This window comes from Sus scrofa, chromosome 1, assembly GCF_000003025.6.
Source record: "Sus scrofa isolate TJ Tabasco breed Duroc chromosome 1, Sscrofa11.1, whole genome shotgun sequence".
NCBI lineage: Eukaryota > Metazoa > Chordata > Mammalia > Artiodactyla > Suidae > Sus > Sus scrofa.
Genome location: NC_010443.5, coordinates 209211252 through 209236848, shown reverse-complemented (window position 1 = coordinate 209236848; position 25597 = coordinate 209211252). Strand labels below are relative to the sequence as shown.

The 25597-nt window shown below is 34.7% G+C and overlaps 1 protein-coding gene across 16 annotated transcripts in view; it reads right to left on the bottom strand.

Moving 5' to 3' along the window:
* The window catches only part of MPDZ (multiple PDZ domain crumbs cell polarity complex component), a 170357-nt gene that overhangs the window by 114949 nt on the left and 29811 nt on the right, over positions 1-25597 (bottom strand). For 15 of the 16 annotated variants that reach the window (XM_021063726.1, XM_021063743.1, XM_021063757.1 and 12 more), the window contains exons 4-5: positions 1886-2095; positions 1041-1180 (exon numbers count right to left, since the gene is read on the bottom strand). In XM_021063726.1, the coding sequence (XP_020919385.1) occupies positions 1041-1180; positions 1886-2095 (350 nt within the window). Of the gene's footprint in view, positions 1-1040; positions 1181-1885; positions 2096-19839; positions 22493-25597 lie in introns of those variants that run through there. The other variant, XM_021063770.1, reaches the window with a different exon arrangement.

Sequence of the window (25597 nt, the reverse complement as noted above, 5' to 3'; positions counted from 1 at the left end):
CAGTCAAAAGCCTTCTTTTCAGCTACCCACTCAATCTATACATTGTGCTTTACATGTTCCAATCTACAAATGAAAGCAAAGATGTATATATTTAGTTATTGCTTTGAGTAATAAATAAAATATAGTTCAAATTACCACAGGCCATTTGTATCTTTGTCTATAGAGTAATTTTAAAATCTAATCAAAAAGAGCCCATTTAATAACGATGAGAGCAATGTCCTATTCAAAATGTTCTGACCTTATTAAAAAGTAATTAAGTTATGACTATATTTAAAAGTTACTCTTCTTTCAAAGGACTGAGGGTTTAGGATTGGCATATGCACACTCAGCTATCTGGAATGACTGCTCCAATGGGGACCCGCTGTGTAGCACAGGGATCTCTACCCAATATTCTGTGATAATCTATGAGTAAAGAATCTAAAAGAGAATGGATGTGTGCATAACTGAATCACTTTGTGAAAAAGTAGAAATTATCACAACACTGTAAATCAACTATGCTTCAAAAAACTTTAAAAAATGAAAACAGAACTTTATTATAAAATGCTAATGATTTAATGATTTTTAAAAACCTCCAGGAGTTCCCATCTTTGCACAGCGGCAACGAATCGGACTAGGAACCATGAGGTCTCAGGTTCGATCTGTGGCCTTGCTCAGTGGGTTAAGGATCTGGCATTGCCGTGAGCTGTGGCGTCGGTCACAGACATGGCTAGGATCCTGCATTGCTGCTGTGGTGTAAGGCAGCAGCCATAGCTCCTATTGGATCCCTAGCCTGGGAACCTCCATACGCCGCAGGTGCAGCCCCCAAAAGACAAATGACAAAAATGAAAAAAAAAAAGTAAAAATCTTCAGTTTTTTTGTCTGTTTTTATTCATTTTTTGTTTCTCAAAAATCTCCCAAGGTGATCAACACCTTCTGAATGTGGTATCAAAAAGAGAAGTTACAATATTATAAATCAACTTTGCTACAATTAACAAAAAAAAAAAAAAAAAGTAACTTAAAAAAAAAAAAGAAGAAGAAGAAGAAGAAACTGGCAGTCCCACCTGTGAGCCACACTGCCCTCCTGGATCTCCTGCACAAATATCCCCAGCTCTCCCCGGTGTTCACTCCGCAGGCCCACAACACTGAACCCCAGGCCTCCACATGGAGGCTTAAGGAGCTCAAACACTTCTACATGGCGACCCTGCACAGGAAAAGAAACAAAAATAATTAAATGTCCATCACTACACTTGCAGTAATCTTATTAGTGCTATTATTCCACTTATAAAAGAGAAAATTTTTAAATTTTTTCCTAAGATAATCCTTAGCACTCATCCCACCTAGAATGAGACATTTTATTTAGCCTGAAGAATTTTTCTGGAACATAACATATAATGTTAAGTTTAATGTGATAATAAAAAAAAAGGAAGAGTTCCCATGGTGGCTCAGTGGAAACAAATCTGACTAGTATCTATGAGGACACAGATTGGATTCCTGGCCTCGTGTTTAGTGGGTTAAGATCTGGCGTTGTCATGAGCTGTGCTGCAGGTTGCAGATGCAGCTCAGATCTGGAGTTGCTCTGGCTGCAGGGTAGGCCAGTGGCTACAGCTCTAATTCGACCCCTAGCCTGGGAACCTCCATGTGCCATGGGTGTGGCAGTAAAAAAAAAAAATAGGAATAGAAAAATCTCTGAACTCAAACTTGCAAAAAATCTGTCTTTTGCATTCCAATTTTTTCAGATGTTGTATCCTCATTAATAAGAATATAAGGTTTTAAAATCATTTCATGTATTTAAAGTATGTATATAACATACAGAATCTAAAAATGTATAAATATTCTTCAAATTATCCACGGCTCAGTTATATTCTTAATACATGCTATGGTAACCAACAGGAAGAAATGCTCTTACCCGGGCCATATTTTTGATTAGTTGATCAAATTCATCACAAGCAGGTTTCCCATTGATGTGTGCAGTACTCAATCCTGTAAGAACTTCCAGATTCCCATTATTTGAGGATGATAAAAATGATTCATTTTGCAGGGGAGGAATTACAGCTGGGCTGAGATGTGGAATGTGGGCATATTCGACATTTGAAATTGTTGAAGTTGCAATGTTTACCTAGGAGTAATATGGAGATATTAACAATGTTGACATTCTATAAACTGTTTCACAGAAAATATCCCAAGAGAAGTAATAATGAAGTACATATGAAATTTCAAAATATCCATATCCTTTTAATCAGCAACTCTATTTCAAGAAATTTATTTCAATGAGAAAAATACACAAAGATGTATATACAAGAATGTTTAATGCAGCACTACTTTTTAGGTGGAAAAGTTTTAAAAATTATCTCCCAGTGTTAAACTTCAAGGTGCTCATTAAAATACACACACAAAATATACACCCAGAGACACATTCTTAAGTGAAAAAGCCTAGTTACATTGTTAACTATAGTCTGATTCAAAGTACACTCAAAAAATGTTTGCATGTGTATTAAACATCTGGAAGAATATATACCAAACCATCAACAGAACACTAGTCATCCCCATGGGATTCTAGAGGACCGTTTATTTTCTATATTGTTTGAATTGTTACAACAATTTATGCAGTAAAGAATTTGGTCTTGGAGTTCCCGTTGTGGCACAATGGTTAACGAATCCGACTAGGAACCATGAGGTTGAGGGTTCAGTCCCTGCCCTTGCTCAGTGGGTTAACGATCCGGCGTTGCCGTGACCTGTGGTGTAGGTTGCAGACACTGCTCGGATCCTGCGTTGCTGTGGCTCTGGCATAGGCCGGTGGCTACAGCTCTGATTGAACCCCTAGCCTGGGAATCTCCATATGCCGCGGGAGCGGCCCAAGAACTAGCAAAAAGACAAAAAAATAATAATAATAATAATAAAGAAGAAGAAGAAGAAGAATTTGGTCTTTCCGAAAGAGAGGCCTGACTGGCCTTTGTCCCTAGGTCCCAGGAGGTAAGTTCCAAACCCTTGGGATTTCCCTGATTAGGAGTGTCTTTGTTATTCAAGCTGAGCTCCAAGGCCACATGGTATCAGCTCAAATGCCAAAATTAAGTAAATCACATAAGCAACTAAGTCCCAATAAAAACTCTGAACAGTAGTTCCCGTTGTGACTCAGTGGGTGAAAAACCCAACCAGCATTTATGAGGATGTGGGTTCGATCCCTGGCCTCACTCAGTGGGTTAGGATTAGCACTGCCACAAGCTACAGGGCAGGTTGAAGATACAGATTGGATCGCATGTTGCTGTGGCTGTGGTGTAGGCCTGCAGTTTCAGTTCCAATTGGACCCCTGGCCCAGTAACTTCCATAGGCCACAGGTGCAGCCCTAAAAAAGAAAAATGAAAAACTCTGAACACCATTGTCACGTGAGCTTCCTGAGCTGGTGATATCACACATACAGTCACACATGGAGTGTGGGAAGGGAACATGTCCTGAGGAAAACAAGCTTCACATTTGGAATCTTCCCAACTCTGCACCTTGTGTCTCTTCCTTAGGCTAATTTTTGACCTGTATCTTCTCTCTATAACAGACCACAACCCTGAATAAAACAGCTTTCTAATGAACCACTAAACCTGAGGGGGGAACCTCTTAATCGTGCAGGTGGTAACAGAGGTAAGGACAGCCTGGTGTGGACTCTTCCTTCCAACTTTGTTTTTGGAGCTTATCTCCTTGTTGTTGGGATCACAAGTCTTAGGCAGAGCTGCCAGTCTGCAGGACCATGCTCTAAAAGGACACAGTATTGCTAACCCCAGGCACAGTGGTATTAAAAAACAACAACAAAAGAGATAATGTCATTTGGGAAAAATATTCTATAATTACTTGTGTGTGCTTGTTATACAGAGTGAAATAATCTAATAATAATTAATAATAATATACTTATTACTAAATAATATTACATTAAATGTTAATGTACTTATATATAGTAATATTTAAAAAAAATTATATTTTGGAGATTAATCCCTTGTCAGTCACTGCATTTGCAAATATTTTTCCCATTCTATAGGTTGCATTTTTGTTTTGTTCAGGGTTTCCTTTGTTGTGCAGAAACTTTTAACTTTAATTAATTCTCATTTATTTATTTTTGCTTTTATTGTCATTACTCTAGGAGGTGGATCTGAGAAGATATTGCTGTGGTTTATCTTGAAGAGTGTTCGGCCTATGTTTTCCTCTAAGAGTTTTATAGTATCTGGTCTTATATTTAGGTCTTTAATCCATTTTGAGTTTATTTTTGTGTATGGTGTTAAGAAGTGTTCTAATTTCATTCTTTTACATGTAGCTATCCAGGTTTCCCAGCACTATTTATTGAAAGGACTGTCTTTTCTCCATAGCATATTCTTGCCTCCTTCATCAAAGATTAGTTGACTGTAGGTGTGTGGGTTTAATTCTGGGCTTTCTATCCTGTTCCACTGATCTATATTTCTGTGTCAGTACCATATGGTTTCGATGACTTTATCTGCATAGTATAGTCTGAAGCCAGGGAGCCTGATTCGTCCAGCTCCATTTTTCTTTCTCATGATGGCTTATAGCAAAAACCACAAACAACCCCATCAAAGAATGGGCAGATCTAAACAGACAATTCTCCAAAGAAGACATATAGATGGCCAAAGGACACATGAAAAGATGTTCAACATCACTCATTATTAGAGAAATGCAAATAAAAACCACTATGAGGTACCATCTTACACTGGCCAAAATGGCCATCATCAAAACGCCTACAAACAATAAATGGTGGAGAGGGTGCAGAGAAAAGAGAACCCTATTACACTGTCAGTAGGAATATAAATTGGTGCAATCATTGTGGAGAACAGTATGGAGATGCCTCAGAAAACTAAAAATAGAATTACCATTTGATCCAGCAATCCCGCTCCTGGGCACCCATCCAGAGAAAACCATAACTCGAAAAGACACATGTACTCCAACATTCATTATAGCACTATTTGCAATAGCCAAGATATTGAAACAACCTAAATGTCCACCGACAGAGGAGTGGATAAAGAAGATATGCTACACTTACACAATGGAATATTACTCAGCCATTAAAAGGAAAGAAATGTCAGCATTTCCCGCAACATGAATGGACCTAGAAATTATCATGCTAAGTGAAGTTAGTCAGACAGTGAAACACCAACATCATATGCTGTCACTTACATATGGAATTTTTAAAAAGGACACAATGAACTTCTTTACAGAACAGAATCTGACTCACAGACTTTGAAAAACATGTTTTCCAAATGAGACAGGTTGGGGGGGTGGGGGGATGTGCTGGGGGTTTAGGATGGAAATGCTATAAAATTGCATTGTGATGATCCCTGTACAACTATAAATGTAATAAAATTCATTGAGTAATTAAAAAAGAAAAAAGAAAAATAAAATTCAAAAAACTAAAAATGTTAAAATGATAAATATAAAAAATGCCTAATAACATTTAGTTAAAGCTAAAAAAAAATCACTAAAACAGTGCAAAGAGCCAATTCTGCTTTCACATTTCTAATGGGTGTCAAGAATGCAACTTTTTACTTATAATTAATCATAAGAAAGGGCATACCAATGATGTTTTTAGATCACTCTCTGAACTCATCTCTCAGCACTCTGTCCTTTACTCACAAAGCTCCAGCAACACTGACCACTTCACTATTCCTCAAACTCAAAATGTTCTCTCTAGCAGCCAAGTACATCCTTCCCCAAGTGTTTAAATGCTTATGTTTTTATTTCATCCAAGTGCACTCCACATCATCTCAGAGAAGCCCTCCCTGCCACCAACCAGGCAGCAACCCACCAGTAGGCTCTGAGAGCTTGCCCTGCCCTGTTCTCCTTCATGGTGCTTATTATCACCTGGCAGACACCCTGTTTTGGAGCTTCCAACCCAATCTGTGAAGACAGACTAGAATGTAGAATTCTCCAGTATAGGAGTTTGACTATTTTATTCTCTATTATATCCTCATTCTCCAGGACAGTGTCTTACACAGAGTTGGCATTCAATATATATTTGCAGAATAAATGTTTACGCAGTTTTTAAGGACCTACTCTGATCTAATCTCCCCCAAGCCCTTCAAGTATCACTATTTCCCTTTTACAAATGACAAAATTACACAAAGTCACACACCCAGTAGGGAGATCATGCCCTAGATTTTTTTTATCATGGTGTTCTTATCACCTGTATTACACAAACAGCAAATAATCATTCAGAAAATCATTTTTGGAAACGAGACACTAGTAAATAGCTTCCATTGACAGACAATCAAAATATTTCACAATATGTCACCAATCCATGCCTAAGAGTTTATGTGTCTTTAAAAATAAAGTATGAAACTCAATAAATTATCAGAGTTACCAGTAATTCACCACTATATTGGCTTTCTACAGCCGCAGATAAAAAAGAGATCAATGTGTTTGAGAACGAGGTTTTTGGGTATCCTTTCAAATGCTTATTTTTAAATCTACAGCAGGCATAATCAATTATTATTTTTCAAAAGCAAGCTTCTTATGCCAAACCTGATTTTTTTTTTTTAATCTGAGCATGGCAACTTCAATAAAGTCTGCCGGCAGAAGATACACTATTCAGGTTGAAGCAGATGGCACAATGAAATCTGTGACAGGCTGAGGATCCCACACACCAGGACCTAATGCCTATGGTATGTTTGCATAGGGAAAAAATATCTGGAGTTTTGTTACAGTGAGCCAGAACGAAAGAGTCACATTATAAGAACAAAGAGTCTATCTATATGAAGTTAACTGGCAAAGAAGAAACTCTGATACTATGTATGACAAAGTATAAAGGCATTCTAAGAGTAAAGTTACATAAAGTTATAGGATACTGAATATCAACTGTCCTCTCCAAAATTATTAAAGGTTTAACCAATGTCAATGACTCCTATCTACTCTCAACCATTAAGTACATGTGATGTAAAAGTAAAGCGATCACAATGGTTAAAAACTATAGTTTAATTATAACATGATACCAAAGGCTTGTTTTTTAATTTGAAAACTTATACCCATAGGAAAAAGCACAAAGGTACTGCTTGATCCTGCCATAGCTTTAATAATAGCTTTTTGAACTATAATCCCATGGTAGAACAAGAATATATCTTCTTTGCCTTGATAGGTCTGTTCACAGCAAACACAGTACAAACGTTTAATAAAAAGAACTAGACTCCCATCTTGGTTTATAGACATAAACAGAAGAAAACATAACTATCTGGTGATTTTTATATACAGATAAACAATCTGTATAATTTATGGAAGTTGCTAGTAAATGAGCAAGAGTCACCAAATAATTATGTTTTCTGTTTAACTTCTGGCTATTTTAATCTAAAACGGTCTTTTATGTTCTAAGTAAATAAACATATATTAATTTATGGATTTTAATTAGTGCTAACACCTAAAATATAAATGAAGAATGTAAGCTATTCAATGAAAAAGTTGTCAAATTATTTGTGAAGGGAGAAGATGAAACATCTTCTCAGTGTTTACAACAGGAGCTCTCTAGTAAGATGCAGTCAGAACCAGTAAAAAGATTCAGTTACTCTAAAAGTTCAGATAAAGCAAAAATCATAGCAAAGGACAAATATACATCTTAAGCCCTTTATTAACTTAAAACCTTTGTATAGTCATTCACAAATATCTTAACGTATGGGAGGTCCCTACCTTCTTTCATCTATAAACCACACTCACATAATATGGATTTTTTGGTTCTCAAATTTAGCCTCTTTAAAAGGTGGAGCAAGAATTTGGACACTTGAGAAATAATTTCATTAAAGAAATCTCAATTTTTATGAGATCTTTCCTCAGCTTTCATGGTTTCATTTAACACAAATGATTCACCAAGAATTATTTTATCAATTCATCTGTGTAGTCTTTCAAATGAATTTAAATAAGTTTACACAGAAAAAGATCTCTGCATAAATTTTATATTCTATAATAAGGCCATACAAATATAAAATAATTATGACTGGCATAAAGAGCTCTAAAATGAGTTTCTGAAAAATGTGCACTTACAAAAGCAAACAGACAAGAAAACATCTGAACAAACAAGTGTTCAGTGCTCTGGGCATCATTCATTATGCATTAGAGGAGAAATGGACAGTGTCCTTTTACCTAACAAGCAACTTACTTGAGATGTACTAAGAGAGCTGCTGCTTTGGTAATAGCATCCCAAGAAAACAAAAATTCTCTTTAGTTGTAGATAAAAGTAAACTCACTTGGGAATTGTATCAGAATAACTCTTCTACTGAGATCAATTAGAAAATCTGTGTACAACACTGTTTAAAAAAAAAAAGAAAGAAAATCTTTAAAAGATCAAAAAGAAACCATCACTTCCTCCGCATTCATATTCTATTAATCTGAAGCAAATCAATAAGCCCAGCCCACACTCAAGAAAGTAGCACACAAGAGCATGAATACCAGAAAGTGAGGATTACAGTGTCCACCCTTGAGGCTGACTACCACAGGGTATCACAGTAAAGCAGCTGAAAACCAAGAGGGAAGATCTTAAAAGCCCCGAGAGCATACAGGGACCTTACCTTCAAAGAAGAATAAAGCTGGTATCTGACTTTTTAAAAGAATCAATCAAACACGGAAGCTAAGAGAACTTAAAAAATTTTTAAATGCAACAATCTAGAATTTTCAGAACACCTCCCCCCACACACATACTTACACACAAAGCATTGTTTCAGATTTGTACAAAAGAAATGCCAAGACAAATTCTTGGGCAGAGAGAAAATGATCCCTGACGGAATTTTCCTGATGCAGAAAAAACTGCAGAGGCACACACACACACACACACACACACACACACACACACACACACGTTTAACATTTTGAGTAAATAAATAGAAATTGCTTAATACACATAATCTAAAACCTGTAAAGATTAAAGTCCATGTAGAATTGAACTACCTGAATAATTAGTTCAACTAAAGACAGGAGTAGGGTAAATGGGATGGAAATGTACTAAGTTCCTTTCATTTCCAGGAAGTAGTGAAAGTACCAGTAAAAGAAGAATCAAATAAGATACACACACACACACACACACACACACACACACACACATATATATGATAAATGACTCATACCTAGAATATATAAAGAAATTCAAAACTCAGTACTTAAAAAAATCTAATTTAAAAAAGGAACAAAAGACACAAAGAGACATTTCACCAAAGAGGTCAGATGGATGGCAAATGAGAACATAAAGGTATTCAGCCTCTTATCCAGTAGAGGATGCAAATTAAAAGCACAAAGAGATACCACTTATATCTATCAGAATAACTAACTTAAAAATAGTGACAACAACACATGCTGATGATAATATGGAGAAAATGAAGTGTTCATACACTGCTGGTAGAAGTGCAAAAGAGTAGAGCTCCTCTGGAAAAGATTTTGGCAGTTTCTGAAAAAAACTAAATATATATTTACCATATAACCCAGTAACTGCATTCCTTGGCATTTATAAATAAATAAAACCTATGTCCAGACAAAAACCTGTACATAATTGCTTATAGCAGCTTCAACTCTAAGATTAAAATCTGGAAATAAACAAAATGTCCCTCAGTGAGTACACCCATACCATGGAATAATACTCAGTGAGAAAAAGGAACAAAATATTAATATACATGACAACTTGGAGTGATATGCTGAGTAAAAAAAAGACAATCTCAAAAGGTCACATATAAGATGATTACATTTTTGTAACAGTCTTGAATTGATTAAATTACAAAGATGGAACAGGTTGCTGGGGTTAAGAACAGTGTGGAGTAGGGGCTGGATATGAATATAAAGGTTTAGCATAAAGGACACCTTTGTGGTGATAGATACTGAGACTGTGGTAATGGTTACACAAAATCTATACAAGTGAAAAAATATGACACAAACAGAAAAAGTTAACACACATTGCACCAGTATCAGATTTATGGTATGATACTTTAAGATGTAACCACCATAGGAAACTTGGTGAAGTTCTATATAGGACTACACAAATACCACATTGAAAACTTTCTATAAATCTATAATTAACTCAAAATAATTTTTAAGTTTAGTAGGTCAAAAATACTTACTATAATCTTTAGGGTAACCAATAAAACATTAATAAAATTATGTATGCATAAGATGCCAGTAGAGAAGGAATATAAAATTTTAAAAGTTAACTGATAAAAAAAGGCAAAAATGAATAAATGAGAAACCAAAAATGTTAAATTAAAACTGAAATTTATCAATAATTACATTAAATATGAAGGGGTTAAATACTCAAAGTAAAAGACTAAAATTGTCAGACTGAATAACACAAGGAGCTCCCGTCATGGCACTGTGGAAACAAATCCAACTAGAAACCATAAGTTGAGGGTTCCATCACTGGCCTTGCTCAAAGGGTTAAGGATCCAGCATTGCTGTGGCCGTGGTGTAGGCCAGTGGCCACAGCTCCCATTTGACCCGTAGCCTGGGAACCTCCATATGTCATAGGTGCAGCCCTGAAGAAAAGCAAAAAAAAAAAAGAAAGAAAAAAAAAAAGACTGGATAACATAATAAAACTCAAATGCATACTATTTACCAAAGATACAAGTTAATAATACTTAAAAAAAAAAGATACAGAAAAAGTGGTAATACCAAGATGGTAAAAAGATACACCACACATATATATTAACAAAACAAGCCTGGGACAGCTAAATGAATAAATTTTAAGGCAAAACTATTACTAAGAGATAAAGAGGGACAATTTATAAACAGTCAATTCAACAGAGAGACGAAACAATCTTACTAATCTAGACAGATAATCTCAAAACAGGCAGGGTAAAAGGAATCAGAATCCAAATGAGAAACAGGCAAGTCCATAAACATAATTAGAGATTATAACACATTACCCTAATTGATAAAATGAAAAAAAAATCACTAAGGATACAGATGAACTGAACAACATTCTAAATAAAGTTGACCTAATTGACAAATATACTCAACGACTGAATGCTTAATTTTTTTCAAATACAAAAAAAAATTTATCTAAACAAACCACAGGCAGTTCACAAAGCAAGTGTCAACAAATCTCAAAGAACTGATATAGATGACCTCTGATTACAGTAAATTAAGCTAGAAATCAGTAAGAAAAAGGTAACAAAAAGTAAAATGGTACTCAATTAAGCAGTACATTTTAAATAAACCATAGATCAAAGAGATTACACTAAAAATTAAATACTTTCAATCAAATGACAACGAAGATAAAACATACCAAAATTGTAGGATGCAGCTAAAGCAATACTTAGAAAGAAATTTATAAACTTAGATGGATATATTAGAAAAAATGAAAGCTTAAAAAAAAAATCAATGAGTTGATCATCTGTATCATAAGGCTAAAATAAACAGTATACTAAACTTGAAAAAGGAAGAATATAACATAGATTAAACCAGAATTTAGAAAAATAGAAAAAAACACATTAAATAAATTCAATAAAGCCAAAAATTGCTCTTTTAGGGGAAAAAGGGATTAATAAAACAGATAAACCTCCAATAATGTTTCAGAAATTGAATGGTATACATTTTTATAAAAATTTTATTAAAAACTTCTGGTTATCAAAAGAAAATTACAGGAGTCAAAAGGCAAAACACAGCAGAAAAAGACAGTTTTAACTCAAATGTTCAACAAAAAGTTGCACTCAGAATATATAAAATACCCTTGCCAAGAAAAAGACTGATAAAACAATAGAAAAATGGTCAAAAGACATACACAGAACCTCCACAAACAAGGATATCCAAATGACCAATAAGCATATAAAACGGTACTCAACATCATCAGTCATCAAGAAAATGCAAATTAAAATAATAATATGATACAACAAGATACCCCTAGAATGGATAAAATGGGAGAAAAAGAGAAAAGGCTGGCAGTACAAAGTATAAGTCCTGATGCAGAGTAAAGAGAATTTTCATACAGTATAGTAAGAGCAAGGACCTACAACTCTGCTTTGGAAAACGGTCTGGGAGAATCTACAAATGCTGAATATACATATACCTTAAGACCCAGAAATTTCACTCTTTAAGTAAATACCCAAGAGAAATGCACACTTATGAACATCAAAAGACCTGTGTGAGAACATTGGTGGCAGTTTTATTTATAATATAACCCAAAACTAGGGAAAAAAGCAAGATTACAATCAACAAAAGAAAGGACAACCATATTCTAGTACATTTACACAAATAAAAATGAAAAGAACGATAGCTATATACAACAACATAAATGAACCTCACAAACGCAATCAAAGACAAAGAAGCCAGGTACAAAAGTATATACACTCAGATTGCATTATAGAAAATTCAAATATTTATCTACGGGATAAAAGTCAAAATAGTGTCTGACGTAATCTGTGTGCAGAATCTAAAAGAGCCAAACTCCATAGAAACAAAGAGTAGACTGGTGGTTGCCAGGGGCTGGGAGTGGGGGAAATGGGGAGATGTTAGTCAAAGGGTACAAAATTCCAGTTCCAAAATGAAAAATCCCAGAGATCTAACATACAGCATGACTACTACAGTTAACAATACAGTGTTAAGATGCCAACAGAGTAGATTTTAAATGTTTTCATCACCCCCCCACACACACACAAACAGTTATGTGAGGGGATGGATGTGTTAACTAGCTTTACTGTGGTAAGCATTTCACAATGTGTATCAAAAATTACACATACATCATGGAGTTCCCGTCATGGCACAGCGGAAACGAATCCAACTAGGAACCATGAGGCTGCGGGTTTGACCTCTGATCTTGCTCAGTGGGTTAAGGATCTGGCTGTGGTGTAAGCTGTGGTGTTGTAAACTGTGGTGTAGGTCGCAGATTCAGCTCAGATCTGGCATTGCTGTGGCTGTAGTTTAGGCCGGCAACTACAGCTCTGATTAGACCCCTAGCCTGGGGACCTCCATATGCTGCAGGTGTGGCCCTAAAAAAAAGGACAAAAGGAAAAAAAAAAAAAGAAAGAAAAGAAAAATTACATATACAGCTTAAACTTACATGATATATTACGTCTCAAATAGGTGAGGGAAAAACAAGTGATTCCTTTGGGGTAGTTACGACTGTGTGAGGGGACACAGAGAGTATTCTTCGAGTGCTGGTAACTTAGATTTGTACCATCTAGCTGGTACCTAGATTTGTGTGAGGGGTTATATGTGTATATTCAATTTGTGAAAAATCCTTGAGCTATATATTTTTTTCCTGATTGTACATCTTAACTTTTTTTTAAGTTTACAAAATAAGTGATATAATCAGAGCAGAGAACCTGGGATACCCCAATGAATAACATAAACACGCTTTCTTAAAGAAAGTACATGGGAGGAATACCCTTCTACGTATCAAGCTAAATCTCCTCTGACAGAAACTCTCAATTTAAAGGTCAATTACTAAGCATTCATTTCCTTCTTTACCAATGAAAGAAAATTAAGAAACTTAACATGTGAAGACGGAACTTAGTTTATGACTTGTAAAAGATGACCCTCCACAGGTCATATCAATCCTTGAAAAGGATTCAGCTGGCTAATCCCCATTCCCAGAATGAATCTTTTAACAAGTACTCAAATCAAGACGAATCCTCAGCAACTATTTTAACTTCAGGAGCCTATCTAGATTTTTCTTCCTCAAAGAATATTTTAAAACTTGTATCACTTAATTAAACATCAAATTACAAGAAGAAAAAAAATCAATATGCTATCTTGTAACTAAAGTATTCTGACCCACCCTGGTACATGGCTGATATAATTGTAAGATTTTTAAATTATAAACTGTTTTTTTTATTTTTGCAATTATAATACCTATTCTTTAAAATTAATGTCATTCCAAAAAGAGCCATGTCTTAAATACTTTGACCATATAAATATGGTCTATGCACTTAAGCTCAACCTAATAGAAAATTTTCAAATATGTAGATTCACTTAACTAAAACTGCTAAAAAATACCGATATATTGAGTTCTTACATTTTATTTACCCCTTCTGGGTTCTTAACTGAAAGGAAGTTAACATTATTAGCACTATTTTAATAGCTAACCTTAGTCTTATCAGAAATACTTGTATAAATGTCTACAATAATGATTGCTTAAATCAATCTCCCATTGTATTTTTATATAGATTATTCAAGCCTGATTTGCAGTCCTGTTATTTTGACTTATTCTGAATTCACAGTACAGCAATGAGAATAAAATGATGCAAATGCTTACGTACATTTGGCAAATACTGTATTTCTATCATTTATAAGCTAAAATATATATTATTTTGATTTAAGCAAGAAAAATGACCACTGATTTTGCAACCCTAGTTTTAGTAGATTTTAATCAAATTTATAAACATATAATGTTGCCAGTTCAATTTCCTATATTTTTGTTTGTTGCTCCTCAACACGACGAAAAATAAGAAGTAAGGCACTCTCTGGGGAATTTGCCATAACAGGTGCACCTCACAGAAATGCAGACTGTGTTTTTAATCTGCACCTTGTCTTTACTTCTTACAGAGCAAGTAAAGTGCCTATTATCTTGTGAATTTACAAAAATGCTGTAAAACACCCTCTGGAAATTCTCCCAAATATGAAATACAAACAGGGATAAGATGCTGAGAGTATTCAATGAATAACAGCACCTGAAATGGCAGCAATCACAGGGAAAATTTTTCATACATAATAGAACTCCATTTCAAGTTTGGAACCAAGAGAAACCTCCTCTTCTATAAATCTTTCAGTGAAATACCAGGCAGAGCACAACTTTGATGCATTATTGAACAGGCAAACCCTTGCACAGTAATTGATGATGGCATTCTGCTTTAATGATCCTTATTTTTAAAAGCTAATTAAAGAAATTGAGTTGCATGTTCAAAGCAGATTAGCTTAATGTGACCAGGCTTTTTTGAACAGAAAGTAGTTCACAGCTCCTGAACTGAACAAGATACAAAATGAAGCAGCAAGTTATAAGGGCGGGGAGCACATTCAGATGAAAAGAGCATACTTTCACCATTTCTATGAGACCTTCCTTTTGTTCATTCACATATTTTATTTCATAGTTAAGAATTATAAAGTAGCAAAGCAGAGAGTGGTCTAGAATCCACATTATAATTTGGAGATATTCTTTTTTTTTTTTTTTTTTTTTTTTTTTTTGTCTTTTTACCTTTTCTAGGACCGCTCCCGCGGCATTTGGAGGCTCCCAGGTTAGGGGTCTAATCGGAGCTGTAGCCACCGACCTACACCACAGCCACAGCAACACAGGATCCGAACCGCGTCTGCAACCTACACCACAGCTCACAGCAACGCCGGATCTTTAACCCACTGAGCAAGGCCAGGGATCGAACCCACAACTTCATGGTTCCTAGTCGGATTCATTAACCACTGAGCCACGACGGGAACTCCTGGAGATATTCTTAAAGTGGCCACTATCACTGGCTGACAAATATAAAAAATAAGGATACTGAACTTGGAAAATAGTTCCCTAACTCAAGAATGTTTAAGGAGGCGTTGAGTAATCAAAATGTAAAATTTCAGCATCTACCTCTATGTAGATTACCAATACAAAGTTTCTGTGGCAAATTTGTTTTAAAATTCCCCTGTGCTGAAAAGGATCAACTATAAACCAGAAAACTAAAGAGAGAAGGCAAAGAACACCAGAGCCTAAAGAAGGAAATAGATTAAAGAGTACTGAAGACTTCTGTCTTCTCTGTTTTGCTATTTAGGAGGGCACATATGGATGATCAATAATCTACAGAAAGCAATGTGTATGCTACAGGCTACTGAATGAGAATATCAAGCACAAAGCTGTAAACTTAGGATCTTTATCCACTGTTGTCCACCTAAGTGAATAGCCCCATAGCAGAATTTATGCTATTTCATTTTTAGCACTCTAGTTTTCACTCAAAGCTGAACCTATGAAAATTTTATTCTTAAAATTATGAGATATTTATTATCATCAGTCCACAGGGCATACTGCACTAAAATGTGGGGCTCAGGAAGCATAATTCAGAGTACTCTGTATTTTACAAAAGAATTTTTTAAGGAAGGTCTAAGTTTCACTAAAGTCTTTAGAAATACTCCAACATAAATAGATTCGGATTTCCCCCACAACTTCCTAAAATACATATATGAACACTTGGGTAAAGACTGGAAAATAACATGAACTTAAAACAGTCATAATTTTGTTATAAATGTTTTTCATTATTGTTATAAAAGAAATTTTAAGTTCTATAAAAGCGATACATAACAGAATTTTTTAACCTATCTCTGGGTTTCCACTGAGTGAGATTCCTGCTAGTTTCCAATTATTTAAAAAACAATGGTTTCCTATACTATAGCAAAGGCAACTCAACTCAATATTCTGTAATAATCTGTATGGGGAAAAAAATCTGAAAAAGAAGGGGATGTGTATGTACAACTGAACCACTTTGCTGTAGGGCAGAAATTAATGCAACTTCGTAAATCAACTATAACCCTCCTTCAACAAAATTTTTAAAATGAAAAAAAGTCGCCAATTTAGAAAAACAAAACAATGGTTTATTTTCCATACTTGTTTGATCTTTTTTTTGATAGTATCTTTACTTTTATCATTGTTATTAGGGGAGAGGTGTTTCTGGCAAGCTGTAAAAAAAAATTATTTTCAGCTCCTCTCAGCAAGAATAAATCTATTTCCCTACCTTTGAATCACATAAAAATTGTGATGAAGCAGAAACAATTACTACTTTTATTCATTCTTGACTCTTGAATGTATATCTTTGTAAATTGTTTCAAAATGGTAAATAAATATACAGTACAGTGTCAGAAGAAAAGCACTATTGTTGTATTGAGCTGCAAGATAAACTAAGCTACTTTTTTCATGGGTACCATATTACTTGAACAAATGACTTAAAACCAAAAAATGACTATACAGACTTGAGTATATGGCAGACAATTTCTCAAAAAATAAACATAGTATGCCTGTCACTTCAAGGAAAACAACTGACAGTAATTGTTGCCAGTAGTGAAATTCAGCTTTCAAGCAAAAATGAGAATTTTAAAAAACTTGCATCTGCCACTCTGAGCTTGACACAGAAGCAATATTAGCAAGTGTAATTTTCTGATACTAAATAATGAAATATGAAATATAATTTTTCTATTTTTCAAATTTCCCAGATGACCAATGTAATATAAAATTATGCATGAGTAAAAAAAAAAGTAAAAATTCAAAGCACAAGATAGATTTTACTGTAATAGAGTACAAAATGTTCATTGTTTTGGTGTCAGATTCCACACTGTAACTAACATCTAAGAAACTACCAAGAGTTTTGGTGCCCTGTCAAAGGAGGAGATCCACAGTATCTGTAAAGGCTATACATTCTCCTCTCACTTTCAGCTACATACTGACGTGAGGCCAGATTTTCTCATATACATCAACTAAAACAACAAATTCAAACAGATCAAATGCAGAAGCAGAGATGAGAATCCACTGTTTTCTACTGAGCCATATAAAAGAGATGTGCAAAAATGTACAGAAGGCAAAGAACTCTGAATATTCAGAACTGTTGTGAATGCCACTCTTCTCACTAATTTTTAAATGTAATGGGCTTTTTAATATCATTTGTAGATGCATTAATAGATACATTTTTACAGTGGTTCTCAATTTTAATTTCTAACCTGATTAATATTGATGAATAAAACCACAAAAACAAAAGCTTTTTGAGGTCCTTAGTAATTTTTAAGAATGTAATGGGGTCATGAGACCAATCTGTTTTGAGAAATGCTGACTATTAAATCTCAGTAGGAAGAGAAAGCAATAAGCAGAGAACTGATATTTATTGAGTGCTTGGTAAGCAGTGGGCTTATGTCTTAAGAGTTCTTAAATCCTTATTATTTAGTTCCCATTTTACAACTAAAGGAGGAAAAAAAAAACAGACTCCATCAAGATAAATTTTTTTTTTCCATCTTAAGAAATAAACTCTTGCTTAAGATCATTTACTTATAAGTATCAGTGCCAGAATACAAATCTAGATTGAACCAATCTCCAAACTAGACAACTCGGCCAGGGTGTGAGATCAGATAATCAAAATAAAGGCCTAGAGATCACCAGGAAATCATGAAATTATGCTCATTTATACTGTTTACAGGGACAGTCAAACAAAAAAAGACAAGAGTTCCATGATTATGACCTGGTCTCTTGAGTCAGCCTGCCCGCATTCAAAGACAAACTCCACCACTTAACCTCTCTGAGCCTCCATTTCTCCATTTGCAAAAATGAGGAAACTATCATCTACTTCACAGTATTGTTGTAATGATGAAGCGGGTAACTGTACATGGACTAGCTCTGGGTACACAGTAAGAATTCAATACATGTTTATCGCTATGATGAAGGTGGCTGCTAAGTGACATATGTACTCCCTATGGTTACTAAGAGAAAAATGAGGCATCTTCAAAGTAACTTCAGTTATTTGGCTCATTTATTTATGTTAAACATTAGTTCTCAGCAAGGAAAGATTAAATGATTAATGCACAACAGTTTTGAATATTCAAGAACATTCATGTACTCATTAATTCAACAATCATTCACTGAGTTCGAGTAAAGTGTCATGGTAGGGATAAGGTATTCAAAGGTGAACATGGTATGGATTTTATCCCAGAATTGGTAAGCGGACTCCACACAAACCTGAAATACAATGAATTCTAAAACTCCTTTTTATGCCTGTTAAGAACAAATGGCAAGTGGAGCGCAGCATATACACCGCAGTCTAGGCATGTGTGTTGATGTGCATTTGCAGAATGTCTTTCCTTTATTTAAATCTCAACACTTCTGTGCTTTCTTAACAAAACTTCCAAGGGAAAAAAATTTAAAGAATGTAGCTTGACCAAAAATAATATTCTTATCAAAAGTATGCTGAGGAGTTCCCGTCGTGGCGCAGTGGTTAACGAATCCGACTAGGAACCATGAGCTTGCGGGTTCGGTCCCTGCCCTTGCTCAGTGGGTTAACGATCCGGCGTTGCCATGAGCTGTGGTGTAGGTTGCAGACGCGGCTCGGATCCTGCGTTGCTGTGGCTCTGGCGTAGGCCAGTGGCCACAGCTCCGATTGGACCCCTAGCCTGGGAACCTCCATATGCCACGGGAGCAACCCAAGAAATAGCAACAACAACAACAACAACAACAAAAGACAAAAAAAAAAAAAAAAAAAAAAAAAAAAAAAAAAGTGTGCTGAAATTTTCTATATCAAAGGTGCAAAGTCATCAAAATTAAGTAATTATTTTCAATGCCACAAGAAATGGGAATTTAGAAATTGAAAATTTAGACAAATGACATGTTAGAATTTTTGCAGTGTTTTTTCTATCAGTCCCACACTTCCAGAAGATAAAACTGATTCACTGTTCACAGTCTGCTTAAAGAAAAATAAAAATAAAACAAAACCTTCCAGACAAGTTATTAAAAAAAAAAAAAAAGAAATGGGCATATGAAGACTGATTTAACTTTGCCATGTTGCCTCTCCATCCACTATTATCTTTACCTAGTTCATTTACTTTAAAACCTAGCATAATTATCAATAAAAATAGAATGAAAGCTCTGGTTTATAGTGAAAAGGTCCTCTGATTAAAGAAATTAAAGGAAACAGTAAACCTGAAAGAATCTGAATTTACAAAAGGTTTATTTAAATGCCATTCTCTTTAGAAATCCTATTGACTGTTTTTTCAATGTATTTGTTGCTTTATATTAGAGAACTAAAAATGGAGAAATAATCTAAATTACAGTTAAAAAAGCTCTGGCTTCAAGGTCAGACAGACCTAGATTTCTCCTCTAAAGATACCAGTGAATAATTATATGATCAGGATTAAGTTACATATATGCTCTAAAACCCCAATTTCCTCAATGGACAAAATAACGATAAAACCCACCTCCCAGAGCTGATGGACTGGTTAAACCCATAGCACACCAGGGCTTTCTCATAGTAACTGTCCTAGTTGTCATCATACTTCAAAAGCAAATCGACCTCTGTTATTCTAATCCTAGGTTAAAAAAACAGATTTAGATTACACCCAGCAAATTTCACATTTTTTTCCTTCTTCTCCAAAGACCATTTAACTTTGTCACAAAAACACCATACAATTAGCACCATTTGCTGTTTTAGACACACATGCATACCCAATAGCAAGATGGTGTTGCATTTTAATCCAGCACTGTATAAAAAGCTTGAACAGTGCCTTCTTGCCCAGGATAAAACAAGAATTTCAGTCCCTTCAAAGGCTCTATATTTACAAACTTTTAGTTAAAGGAACAAACATTTAAAAGCTGTTATTGTACCAAAAATAAAGTATTTGAAATTCCTACAGTAAATAAACTTTATGGTAAATGTAAAAACATGAGCATCAACTCCTTCTCTTCTAACTTCTCCTAGATAATGTACATTAAAGTCCCAAGAAACAAACACTTTCCTGTTGGGCTGCTGCAAGGCACTATCAAAAGCAAAACCATTTTAGAGGTTAAAAAAATACTTTTTCTGATTTTCACAGGCAACAGCAACTGGGAAGAATTCCATTCGATTTTTAGATAATTCCGTTAACAGGGTCAAGTCATATTTTCTTTCCCTCTGTTCCCTCTTTCCCACTCCGAGTCATAATTTAACCTAGGCATTCCTGAGAGACAGTAGTCATTTCCTCTTCACTGACAGCAAGGGTAGAGATGAATCATCTTCATTTCAGTTTCACATTAGAAACTACAGACAGAAGGGTTTTGTTTTTGTCATTTATGTGAGTAATAAAATGAAGCTGAGGAAACACAGGCATCTCTGTTCCTTGAGACATGAATTGCACAAAACAGCATCTTTCTGATAACCAAAGTCAAAACAGAGTAAGAAAATTCTCAACTTCCATAACTATAAACTTACCATCAATCCAAACAAATATAAATGTAAGGAACTGTCGGGGCTGCTGCTATTATTGCTTAAAAGTATACCTCAACACTTTGGCCATGAACTTGATGTGGCAGTCTTACAAATGCAGTGGAGTGGCTCTTCAGGCAGGCCCCAGGAGAACGGTGTTCCCTCCACACCCTCTACTTACATCAGGTATTTGAAAATGACCCTCTGAAGAACACAGTGACTACCTGTTTCACTAGGTTTTATAAAATGTGCTCCTATTTTAAGACAGAGCATCAGAAAAAGAAAAAAAAAAAAGATGCAAAGGGCACACTACATGTACCCTTTGGCAGAAAAGCTACTACTAAATTAGTGTGTATTCTGAGTGTATTTCCTTCTTAGAAAGATGAAAAAAACAGTCTTTTGAAGCACAATTCACATGATTTACAATTATAATTGAGGGTCTCATCCAACAAAATGTTGACCTTAGTTTTATCATGTGTTTTTTACTACAATTTTTAAAATGTGAAGAAATAAATATAAAGTGTCTGTTAAAATACTGTATTGTAATAGGATGGTTAAAAGATAAACAACATGATTTCTACTTGATGCAACAAAATTCAATGAAGGAAGTTAAAAGATGATACAAAAAAAAAAAATACCCTCAAAAAACAAAAAGCCTTACTTTAGAAAATCCTTCACAATCTGGCACCAAAGTTTCCTCTCTTGCCAATAGCCTCACATGTCCTCTTGTTCTGATAATACAGGTATGTGCGTAATCTGTGTCAAGGTTTCTCAGCCTCAGCACTGAACTCATTCTAGACCCAAGAATTCTTTGTTTTGCGGGGCTATGCTATGTTGAGGATGTTCAGCAGCATGCCTGGACTCTGCACTCCAGTAGCATTTGCCTCACCACCCACCGTTGTGACAATCAAAAATGTCTCTAGACATTGTCAAATGTCCCCTGGGGAGGGAGAATGTAAAACCACCCCATCAGGAACAACTGCTCAGTACGCTTATATCCACTGTTCCCAGCACCTGAATTATTTCCTCTATCTCTGCAGAAAACTCCTATTCATTTTTCAAGACCCATCTTACATGTTACTTCCAGTGTAAAGTTTTCCTCTTATCAAAGATAGTAATTTCCTCCTCTTTCTTCCTCTTATACTGCTCCCCTTCTTGATTTTTCTATTTAATTACGTAAGACTATAGATGTCCTACCCTTCCCTCTAGGATAGTGAGAACCTCCAGCTTACTTATTCATTGTATTTTTATTTTAGGTGCTCAACAAAGGCTTATTAATAAATGATTATGAGTTTTCTATAAAAACATCCATGAGCTCCCATAACTCTCCCACTTGCCAAAGGAAAATCTGGTGCACAGAATGATATCTCCCACTGAGCAATATATAATTCTCTAGTTCTTTTGTGCCTTTGTCCTTGGAAATGAGGATTAAACTATATATTCAATTTTAGTTACCCAAGATCCTTAATATATCAATTTTCTAATAATTTTATTTGGTCTCTTTAGATAGACATTTGCATCATCGATTAGTCACTCCTTAAGGAGCTGTTCCAAATTCTTTTGGGAATGTGAACAGATGAAATTTAAAAACACATAAATATAAAACAACAATTTTATAACATGAAGACTGTAATTATCAAGACTAAAAATGAAAAAAATGACTGAATTACTCTAATCAATATTGAACAGTAATTTCCAACACTAAATCTATGTTAAATCTTTCCAATTATTTTAAGAGATGTTATAAATTTTCCTATGAAAAACTCAGAAAATTCTGGCTCCAGGTTTTTTCTTGTATACACACACACACACATATTATATATCTAGATGATATATATACAAGCCAACACTTCTGCGAGAAAGGTGAATGAACCAGGAACCTGGAAATATCAAACAAGAACAGCAACAAAATACCAAGTGTCACACTCCAAAAAGGCTAGAAATCACTGACACAGAGAAACCTCCAGAATATTCTGTGCCTCAAGGCTAGTTTTCCCCATCAGCAGCTTGGGAAACCTGTATTTGTAACCTGAATACCCACATTGTTTCTTTTCTTCAATATCAGAATTGGTCTTTGTAACCATGACTTAAAAAAAAAATCTTAGCAATGACAATTTCTAAGGATTAGTCCTAAGTTTCTAATGAAATTTACAGTTTTAATTCATCATTTTCCTACAAATAACTCAGGGTAAAAAGACAATTTAATTTAGTGCCTATAGTCGATTCAGAAAGCAAGGAAATTAATGAATCACGAAAGCAAGATCCACCTATAATGGACTACAGAAACGTCATGGAATAAATATGCAAATCCAACATTCTCATGGTTGACAAGTTTCTATTATTACACTGCTAACGTGTTTATTTCCTCCACAATAGCTAGATTTTTGTCATGAATATGCATCAGGCCCTGCAGTTATTAGCTGTGATGACTAGGTGACAGTGAGGAAGCTACTTGAGAATTTGTACTTGACAGATCATTGACACAAAGTCACAGTTCCTTTTTTTTTTCTTCCTCACTTAAACAGGAGTCATGTAAAAGGAAATGAACTGGAGCTATTAGAGATTATTCAGGTTTAATAGCACACATCCTTTTAGCTGGCGGTTAGAACAATACACAATGTGGCAGAGTTAAACAGAAGCATCAATTATACTCTCAGACCTGTTAATATTTTTGACAATATTTAAATAGCACATCCCTTCAGGGCATGGCTTTTTTGCCCTCTCAGTTACACACCTGTCAAGTATTTAATTTGCCAAAGGGAAACAGTTTGATTTCTAAGGGCAGTCTTAATACTGAAGATGCAAAATGGTAAAATTAAACATAATTGAATAGAAGTAATGAGAAGGATCTAAGGGGAAAAAAATAGTAGGCTTAATTCAACATGGCATGTCAGCAGCTGTCATTAATACAACAGTATGATCATGTTCCCAATATGGTATGTATACCTTGGGCTTTTCAATTATTCACTTTCTTTGCTTTTTAAAAAACAGAATGATGGCAGAGGAAAATCGAAGGGTGTCAACATTTCCAGCAATACTAAGAAAAGACGGGGATAGTAACTCGCGCCCATCATGCACGTAAAATTACATATTTGAAAATATAATTTAGGTATAAAATAATTTTTAAAAATCTAGCCATTCATCAGATTTGTATAACTGCTGGATTAAAAGCACGAAACAAATTTCACTCCTAAAATGGATTAAATACTAAATTATAAATATTAATCAATTTACAACAGTAAATTATATAAAAATTTAAATCTAACATAACATCTAAAATATTTAGGTTTAAACTTTAAGATAAAATAATAAAAGTTTGTGAAAATTTTCTCTAGTCACACAAGGAAAAAAAATTGGTTAAATTAACAAAAGAAACTGAATTGATAAAGAATGAAGAATAAACTGAAGAATCACAAAAAAATGTGGGAAGTATTGATGGCTTCAACCAACATTAAACTCCTGGCATCTAGGGACTAAATTTTTACCTTTGTGAAGTGATGGGGAGAAGGGGGATGTGAGACAAGTTGCGGTTAAGGGTAAGGGCCATGTCTTGAGAGCCAAGAAACCCAAATTCTAGTTCTGGCTATACTCTTCTAAACTCAGCTGTGCTAATAAGCAGAAGGAAGAATTGATGGTTTCCTTGGTCCCTTTTAATATTTGGAGAGGTGACCAATAAGCCAAAGTCCAAAGGCATGTTAAGATATGTTTACATAATTCACAAACATCACAGCCTACTTAGCCTCAAAATACAGTTGACCCTTGAACACCCCAGGGATGCAGGGGGCAGGAAAGACAGATGGGGTGCCAACCCTTGCAAAGTTAAAAATACAAGCATAACTTCTGACGGCCCCCAAACTGGACTAATAATAGTCTACTGTTGACTAGAAATTGTACTGATAACAAAAAAATTCAATTAACACATTTTGTATGTTGTATGTATTATACACTGCATTTACAAAAAGAAAATATTATTAACATCATAGGGAAGAGAAAATACAATTATGATATATAAACATATTTATTGAAAAAAATCCACATATAAGTAGACCTGTGAAGTTTAAACTCATGTTGTTTAAGGGTCAAGTGTGTATTAGCATCTATCATTAATATAGTAAGATCACAATGAACAAAGTCACAGACTACAAAGCTCAATATATTATGCTATAATTTCCAAAGAAATTTCAGTTAAATCCCATGGTACCCAAGCAGTTTTAGACCCCATACTCTGCTTCCCTTCAGAAATAGTAAAACAAGCTCAACAACAAGTAGTAGGCCCACTTCCCTCCTCCTCTCAGCAGACATGGTGAATACATATGCTATTTCTCTTACATGATGCTGCCTGGAAGCAAAAATTCAATAGTTACCTCACTGGACTAATAGTATTTCCTCACATACTTACTAGTACTTTTTCTTTCAATTTTTCCTCTCCTTCTAATCATATTTTTATATAATACAATAAGAGGAGAAGATACTTGTTCAACATCTTCACACTCTCTAAAATCCAGGTAATTTTCCACATCATAATTACACTTATACTCATGATATGGGTTTCTCCAAAAGCTTGCCAATCCATTCTGAAAATAAGAAGCTAAAACCAATCTTTTCCATAATTTACAAAGGAAACAAACACAACTACATAAAACAAAAAGACCTCTTTTTTTTTAAATCATTGTCATGGCCTTTAAAATCATTAAGCAGAAATTCACTTGAGAAAAAATATTTGTAAAGATTCTTTTTGATCTACTTACATAATTTTTTTTTTTTTGGCTAACAAA